Source organism: Epinephelus lanceolatus, chromosome 16, assembly GCF_041903045.1.
Source record: "Epinephelus lanceolatus isolate andai-2023 chromosome 16, ASM4190304v1, whole genome shotgun sequence".
In the NCBI taxonomy this organism is placed as follows: domain Eukaryota; kingdom Metazoa; phylum Chordata; class Actinopteri; order Perciformes; family Serranidae; genus Epinephelus; species Epinephelus lanceolatus.
In genome coordinates, this window is record NC_135749.1 from 33,959,209 (window position 1) to 33,968,210 (window position 9,002).

General features: G+C 40.8%; 1 protein-coding gene across 1 annotated transcript; it reads right to left on the bottom strand.

Annotated features, from left to right (window-relative positions):
• Positions 1 to 1,341: 1,341 nt before the first annotated feature.
• On the bottom strand, positions 1,342 to 9,002 carry LOC117263548 (major histocompatibility complex class I-related protein 1-like). Its single transcript, XM_033637047.2, has 7 exons — positions 8,807 to 9,002; positions 7,927 to 8,193; positions 6,328 to 6,606; positions 4,112 to 4,441; positions 2,255 to 2,356; positions 1,991 to 2,008; positions 1,342 to 1,842 (listed from the first exon to the last, which is right to left on the bottom strand). Exons 1-7 carry the CDS (start codon positions 8,850 to 8,852, stop codon positions 1,793 to 1,795), a joined length of 1,092 nt encoding a protein of 363 aa, XP_033492938.2. The 5' UTR covers positions 8,853 to 9,002; the 3' UTR covers positions 1,342 to 1,792.

A 9,002-nucleotide genomic window follows, 5' to 3' on the forward strand; every position in this document is an offset into this window, starting at 1 on the left:
TGTTCCTGGGACTGTGCTCTTCTGGGCAGAGAACTCAGATGTTGTACCTGAAATCAGTTGGACCCACTCTCCCAGTTTGGAGGTCACAGCCACCAGTGCTCTGATTACCACTGGCACCACTGTTGCCTTTACTCCCCACATCTTTTCTAGCTCCTCTTTCAGCCCTTGGTATTTTTCAGGCTTCTTGTGTTCCTTCTTCCTGATGTTGCTGGCGCTCAGGATTGTTTTATCTGTCACCACTGCCTTCTTCTGTTGTTTGTCCATCAACACAATGCCACTTTGGTTAGCCATCACCAGTTTGTCAGTCTGGATCTGGAAGTCCCACAGGATCTAAGTCAAGCTAAGTCATTCTCAACCACCTTAGAAGGTGTCTTCCATTGTGACCTTGGGACTTCCAGCCAGTGCAGATGTTCCTGTACACTATGCCAGCCACTTAGTTATGGCGTTCCATGTATGCTGTTCCTGCCTACATCTTACACCCTGCTATTATGTGTTGAACTGCCTCAGGAGCATCTTTGCGCAGCCTGCACCTGGGGTTGTGTCTGCTGTGGCAGACCCCTGATTCTATTGATCTTGTACTAAGTGCCTGTTCCTGTGCTGCTATGATAAGTGCTTCTGTGCTGTCTTTCAGTCCAGCCTTTTCCAGTCACTGGGAGGATTTCTTGATGTCGGCCACTTTTTCAATCTGTCAGTGGTACATGCAGCACAGGGGCTTGTCCTTCCACGATGATTCTTCAGTGCCTTGCTCAGGGGAACCTTAGCCGTGCCCAGGAGGTGAACTAGCATCTTTCCAGCTACCAGTCCACAGTCCATATTTGGTCTGGATGGGGACTTGAGCCTGCTGCCCTCCAGTTTCCAACCCAGTTCCCTATAGACTGAGCTACAGCTACCCCACTTTAATGCAGCACTTCTGAAGAAAAGCATTTATGATAATAACATGCATATATCTGAGACTTTTATTGCACATGTGGGACCAAAACCATTAAAGGTGTTTTGACTTCAGTCTTGAAGGAATGCTGTGAGTTTTGGAAGCCACCAGATGTCACTGTGCTGCTGCATTTGAGGCCCCAAAGCTTCATAAGGATTCATCCGCCCATCACAAGTTCTGACTCGACTAAATTAGGGATTGTACAAAACTTACTAGGACAGGAAGGGGGGTAATTTCACTAAGCTAAAATTCACATCTATGTCCATTTTGAAAAAAAAAAAAAATCATACTGTGCAACCAAATTATTACTGTTTTCATTGCTGTTGATAATTCAATATTTTTTATAGGAATGGGAATCTGTTTTTCTGATTTACCCAACAAAAAAAAGAAGAAAAACACATACAATCTGAATGCATCTTTGAAACACTTTATTTGCTTTAATCATATTTACCTGACATACAAGTTTCTGTCTTAACGTACCATTTGTCTTTTTGTCCACTGGATGATAATTTAAAAACCAGCACAAGGCTAATTTCATCAGTCTAAATCTGTCTGACAGGGAGGTGGACCAGCTGTATGTGCCAGAGCAAATAAAAATAAATGAGCTCACAAATTCTTCTGGTTCCTATTAGAGTAAACATCACTTATTTTTATCTACAATTACCATCGCTGGTCTTTTTTTTCTTTTTTTCTTTTTTTTAAATGTAACGTAACAGAAGTTTTACATTAAATGGTAAAACAATTTTAGAAGCTTTTAGCTTCAGGCAGCTTGTTTAACTGGAGGTGTGAATACTTAATGTCACAGCATTGACTGTTGTGTAGTCCTACATGATGTCACTGTGTGCAGAATGGTGTGTTTGTCAATTATGTTTCTGGATTCAGTCTCTCAGAGAGCTCAGAGCTGTTGACAGGAGCTGTGAGGTCAGAAACACACTGTTAGTCCTTTATCCTGCACTGAAGTACGTCAACTCACACTGAAATACTATTACAATCAAAACCCTTCTTAATCTACAGAGTGTGAGTCAGATCAGAGACAATACAATATAAATAAGTTCTACTTACGAGGTGCAGGGCGACTGGCTGAAATATGAGGAAAAGAGAAATTTTAGTTGTCACAGTTTAAAATGCCAAAACATTTTTATTCTCATGTCTTTCATATAAATCAATGAATAAAACCTGTTTCCTTGTCTTTTTAGATCTCTTTATATTTTGTGCATTAGATACTCTGTGGCTTACAGAGCTAAGGCTGATTGCTGCACTATTAAATGTTGCTTCAGTTTAGCAGTCTGAATATGAGCATCAGCTCAGCTGCTCTGAGTCTCTCACCTTTCTTCTTTTTATAAACTGTAAATCCAACAGCAGCAATGAGGACGGCAGCAAGAACAACCACTGCAGCAGTGATCGGGACGGTCATGTTACTGGGCTCCTCTGCTCAGACCATATATAGAAATTAGAAATGAACAAAGAAAAAAGATCACAACATGTGCAGACGCATTTAAAACAGAAGTACATCCATCCATTTGTTCATCACACATACAGGTGGTGAATACAGTGTAATGACAATAGGCATCAGTGTGTGTGTGTGTGTGTGTGTGTGTGTGTGTGTGTCTGCAGAGATATACAGTACTTAAAGGGCACCACATATAAGTTAAGCTAAGTAGATACTGTACATGTTACTGACTTTGATGTATTTAAAGAGTGGACAGGCAGCATTAAAGACACCTGTCATTATGTGGTGAAAAAAAAACAACATTTAAAAACAAGCACCTCAAGCTGGACTCGAAGGTTACAATATTTTTGCTGAAGGCCTACAATACAAACTAAACAAAGGGAGTTTATCAAAAGAAGTAACACTAAGCAGTGATGGTCTAACTAAAGACACTGTTGAGATGCATTATGGGAAATGCAGGACCCAGTCTTTTGGGGGATTTTGAAGACAGGGGGGCCTATCTTACACCCGGTGACCCAGTGCATAGTGGCACACATTGCAACGCAACTGTCAGCCAGCACCCACGTTGTGTAAGTAGCAAATGTACCTCCGCCCATCTGGATGCCAACGGGCATGCAGGTCTGAGGTGCGGTTAGGTGCATTGTTAGCATATTTCTTATTTGTGGCATTAAGTGACAAAAACCTGGTGTAAAGTAAGAATGACGCAGTATTTTCCTACTACTTAGATAAAATTTGGATATCAAGATGCACCTACATAGGCAGATTCACAACACATGTACACTCTGCTGGTGACACACACAGGGCAGGTGGGTGACATAATACATCATGAATGAGGAAAGTATTAATGACATTTTGTACAATGTGAACAGAACAACAGAGCTGCAGAGCTGCTGTCTGACTCCACATTAAGAGAGATGATGTGTGCATTTACTCATGAGGAGCAGAGTAACTTGGCTGATGATTTTGAGCTAAAAGTTTAGCTCTTTTACCCTAATTAGGTTTTAGTTTTGCTGCTTTAATATGCCACTATATTTGCTGCAGTGACATTACTGCTCTTACTTCATCACTCTCAGCAGAAAACAGCTTGCTTCCTCAGTTTAATGAATTTACCATGTAAATAGCACCAGCTGCAGGTACACCTGGCTTTAAAAGGGAATGGGGAGATTACATTTCAATTGGTTCAATTGATGTTGGGCCCAAAACACACCTACAGTTATTTAAGGGGCAAAATGTAATCCCTTTGCCCACTGAATCTTAGTTTGCAGTTAGATTATGCACTGGTTAACCAGCAAAGAGAAGTTGGACACACCCTTGATGCACTTGTCCCATGCACCTTAGACCATGTGCTGTAGATTGTTTAGCTAGGGCCCTAAAGGTCAGGATATACTGGACTTTACTGCTATGCCTTTCATAAGTTAGACTGCATGATGAAAATGCGTCATAAGTCACTAGAATGTCCCTTTAAGGTAGCATTTCTGTGACTTTACTATATATTAAGAATTGGTAATTAGGAAGTGTACTGTATTTGTAAATTACGCATAAAGTCTTCATGTCACTGTGAAGGTCACATGGTCTGACCCGTGATCCTGGAAAAGGAAGATAAATTAATATAATACTGATCTTAAAATTATTAACAAATCTCGAGCAGATGATAAAAGCAAAAGTGACAAGAGAGCCAAACAATGACATCATTCAGCATACAAAAACAGCAAGAAATTAAAAAAAACCCTCACCTTGGTCATTTGTGAATGCAATTTTGCCCCAGTTGGTCCTGATCACTGCTTTGTCCAGTTTGGTGACGATGTGGTCCTTCACACCAGAGAGATGAAACACACAGTCGTACCTCCTCCAGTCTTCAGGTGGGACTGATGACAGGTTCAGGTCAACACTCATCTGGAAGGATCCATCGTGGTTGGGGAGGATCTCTCCGTGGTCCACGCCCTCATGAATCTCCTCTCCATCTTTCCTCCAGAACATCATGGCTCTGTCAGGGTAGAAACCTGTAGCGTGGCAGCTGACTGGAGAGGAGGGAGACTTCTGGAGGAGAGACACTGAGGGAAGGTCTGCAGAGACAGACAGAACAGTTTATATGATCATGAGGGTGAGTTGTTATGTATTAAAAAACATGAAGTCACACTAAATCTAACAGTGAACATATCTTGTGCATCAATTCAAATGCACAGCATGCAGTTTACCTGCATGACACTGCACTCACTGAATATTCAGAGAGGTACTGTACTACATCAGCATTACTCAGTTACAATAATGTAAAGATACTCCATCTCATGTAAAAGTGCTGTAGTCAGAACTGATGCCTCTATTTAGTTAGGTAGTTTAGTCCAGTGGTTCCAGACCAGAGGGTTGGCCCCCATTTACAGGGTCATGACATAAATCTGGGGGATCATGCGATGATGGACATAATAGAGAGGAAAGAGGAAAAATGGACTTCTGTGACACAAATCTGTATTAACTCTGACTGTTTTCTAATCTGTGCTTTTTCATTAAATATTGGATAATTTTACCTCTTACAGCCATGAATAGTTTTTTGTTGTTGTTGTTGTTGTTGTTGTTGTTTAACTTTAAGAGTTTACATATAAATGACATCATTTGACGTTTAGGCAGGCCTCCGCCACCACGCTTGAAGCCAATTTGACATAGTGGCCAAACCATGAAACTACAACTTCCAGGTCCATTACATGATGCCATAGAGACAGAGCGCAACGCGTCATAATTTGATCGAATCTTATAGAGGAAATGTATCTTTGTCTGACAGACTTCTGAAAAGAGATGGGGGCCCCGAACAAGAGTAACAGCTGTTTTGTAATAAGTTGTAAACCAAAAATTGTAAAATTTACAATGCATTGTGTTTTATAAGCTTATGTTTTTTAATGTAAATATATCTGTTACTGTTAATAACCACTCATTTTCTATGCACAAAATTACCATTAACATCAATAATCTATCAATAAATCAATAAATCAGCCCTTATTGTCAATACTATTATCCCAATATGAGGTACTGTGAATTAAACGTATTAGTAGCAGACACAGATGTGAATACTATCACTAAAATGAGATTTATGAGAAAAAGGGAGAGGAGAGTGAGAATAAAGAAATAAAAAGAGGTGAGGGACAGTATGTTCATATCAGTCCGTTCCCATTCCCAGGTCAACAAATACCGACACTTTGCCATGCCCCTCAGCGTCTGATAGGGACACACAGGGCACCCTTGAGTGTATCAGGCTGTTCTTCTACACTGTTTCATGTTTTCCTGAAATAAGTAATGCACCAATATGTACATATCCTTCGTAATTATGAGCCAATAATTCAAGGATGCAATTATGTGACCAAAGTGCTGACAAGCGTAAAGAATAAAGGATCGGATCCATAAGGGGGAAGGCTGGAGAGGTGGATGGGTCACAAAACCCAGGACTTTCCCCGGGACACCTGTACTCAGAACCATGTGAACTTATATCAAGGTTATGGCAAGGTATGTCCTTGCCATGTTTCTTCTTCTAACCCTAACCTCAGTAACTTTAAGTTAAGAGCATAACTTCATTTAAAGTACATAACGTCATTTGTAGGTGCTAGTTGACTTCTGGTTTCACATGGGACACAAACTGCGGTCCCCTGGTGAAAGGGTTTTGTGTGACCCACTCCTCCTCCACCGTACATGAGCTTTCTTGCTCTACAATCTACATCAGTTGGTCTCAGCATCAAGTATTGCTGCAGATGGGTTTACAATACAGTTATCTAAGCCTGGCGCATCTCATAGAAATGACAAGGGTTGCCTTTGGCATCAATATCATAACCTAAGGGGTGTAAAAAGGGTCAGTGTTTGATGTCCTGGGAGTGAAAATGGGCTGTTCATATTTATAATACACTAAAAACAGGAAAGCTGAATGAACACTTTTGTGTCATTTAAAAAGCATCAGTGGTTGTGACTGTACCTGTTCTCTGTAGAAGACTCTTCCCATAGGTCCAAAACATCTTAAGCCATGCAGGAAACTCGTTGATGAGGAAGTTCTTCCAAAACTCATTATTAGCTTTATTTCCACCCCACTCTTGTTTAATGATTTCAGCCTGCGGGTTATTGGCGATCCATGTCTCTGTCTCCGCGTCAAATGTGAGGAAGTCCTCTCCATTATAACCATACCTGACCAAACCATCTACCTTTTCAGTCTCGTCATCCCAGTCACAACCGACAATCTGCTGGTGAATGTGTACACCTAAGAGACAGAGATAGAGAGAAACTGCCTTGAGGTCCCAACACAGTCAGCTGTAGTTGATATTACATCTTATTACAGCACTTTATATACTTGTGCATTTGCACACACTACATTACACACTAAGGCAGAAGCTCGTTCACAGGCAGAAGCAGAGTAATGTAGTGTATACAGTTCAATGCAGCCAGGAATGCACAAATGTGTACACTGGTGAAACAAAACAATCATTCCACAAGCGCATGGCACAGCACAGGAGAGCCAGCTCCTTACACTCCTTTGAGGACAGCAATGTGCACATCTTGGCCAGGGAAGAAAGATGATTTGAAAGAGGCGTGAAAGAAGCCATCTATATCAAACTGGAACAACCACCTTAAACAGAAGAGGTGGCCTATAACACCCACCTAAAATGCAGTCTTGGGATCCCTCCCCAGACAACTTAACACCCATTCACACCTGGACCCATCTAACCATAACAACACTCATGATGGCCTGATGGGTCAGTGACTCACATGTGACCTCGACGACTCTGCAAGGGCACACACCCACATACTGTTTAAAGAACTGAAGAAGTCTCTTGGTTGCGAGGTCTTCAAGAAACTCAAGCAAGTCCAGCTGACTACGATATAGCACTTAAGATATGTTTACTTTAGTGTATAATCACCTGGAAATAACAAATATCACACATTTGTTACCTTAAAATAATCTGTTTATATCTATATGGGCAGCATGTCCTTGTCTATGGGGATGGCCATGTTGCACTGCCATGTTTCTACAGTGGCCCAGAATGGACAAACGAAACACTGGCTCTAGATAGGGACATTGTTGTTTTCATGTCAGCCACTGTGGTTATCAGCCCCTCCCTAATAGTGTTGGAAAAACACTAATTTTGAATGTGAAACTGATTTTTTCACTGTTTTTGCTGGTTTAAATCATCTGGTCCGTTTGTTTTTTGAGCAGTGGAGACGTCTGCGGATAAATTGTCCATCAGCAAGCCCCCCTGATCAATGAACACTGAAGGAAATTTTACTAGGACAGTTTCAGATGGTTGCAATCTGCAATCATCATTCTCAGATGCCACTAAATCCCCCTAAATCTTACACACTGTTCCTTTAACTAGTGATGGCCAAATGAAGCCTCGTGAAGCATATTCTTTATTTTATGAGCCCAATAGATGGCGCTCTTGGTTTGTAGAGAGAGGCTCAAAGAATGGCAATTCAGTGTGCTTTCAACCTTTTGTTGAACAGAAAGTGCGATCTAGTGGGCTCATAAAATAAAGAAAATGTCTCATGAGGCTTCATATGGCCATCACTTCCTTTAACATACCTCCAGTTTGGTTGAGGTGTTGCCTGAAACTGTCGGTTTGAGCTTTGAAGAACTGCTGATAATCCACGGCGCTCTGAGTGATCCTTTCCCAGAGTTGTGGTTCTTCTTTGATTAATTTTCTTACCCAGTCTTGCCTTGGTTCTGGTGTTGTCATGCTGCCGTCATAGTAAGACAGAGGGACTCCTTCAACATTTGCGACAGCCACATAGTCTGGGATGTTTGGAACTCCAGAAAATACCATTTGGTAACCCCTAAGGGAGTGTTTCACTGTAAGACAAAAAGTAATTTAAATGTATTACATTTATTTTTGACATGTTTGAATGGTTGTCACCTCTCCTGAAGACCAGAGAATCTTTTTTTTCTGTCCACTATGTGCCGAGACAGACAGAATACATATTAGCCCTATACCTTTTAGTTCCACTGTAAATTTGTGCCTGTTATCTGTATTATGTTGTTGCCTTCCAAGACCTTTATAAAAAGGTAGCAATAGAAGTAGACTACACACCTTAAATGGTATTCCTTAAACTTGAACTGAATTGCAAGCACATAGCAGATACTCGTGCACTTCCAGCAACCCACATTCAGAGTGTTAGTGTATAAATAGCCTACAGTTATTATCAGTACAAGACACCCAAGGAAAATATTGTAAATGCTATTGTACATAATTTTGATAAATCCATTTAATGTAACCAAATCTTAATGAATACATCATGTAGGCTATCTTTAGCTCATACATTTATTTAATTTCACCTGACAACCAACACACAAGTATCTGTGAACACATACAGTACCCTCCTGCACATATACAGTAATTATAGCCATACCAATAAAACAAATTAGAAAATATAGTTTTTGATCTTAGCATGTATCATGACCTTACCTGCAAATGCAGCATGACAGAGGAGAAGCATCATCATCATCTTCATCTTATTTAGAGAGGAGAAGAGCTGTGTGTCTGAGAAGAGTCTGTCGGTTTATGTTTTCGTTCAGTCAAAGGACATTTGTTGGCTGTGTTTGCGTTCTCTGAATATCTTAAGGCATGTTCACCTGTGAATGACTCCCTACAGGTAATCACT

What these genes read in the sequence shown, in the direction of transcription:
- LOC117263548 (XM_033637047.2), bottom strand. Translation starts at nt 8,852, where the DNA reads ATGAAGATGATGATGATGCTTCTCCTCTGTCATGCTGCATTTGCAG. An exon ending in ACACCTCAACCAAACTGGAG is followed by an intron (nt 6,607 to 7,926) that starts GTATGTTAAAGG and finishes TCTGTCTCTTAG; the next exon opens with GTGTACACATTCACCAGCAG. An exon ending in TGCATTCACAAATGACCAAG is followed by an intron (nt 2,357 to 4,111) that starts GTGAGGGTTTTT and finishes TGGTCTGAGCAG; the next exon opens with AGGAGCCCAGTAACATGACC.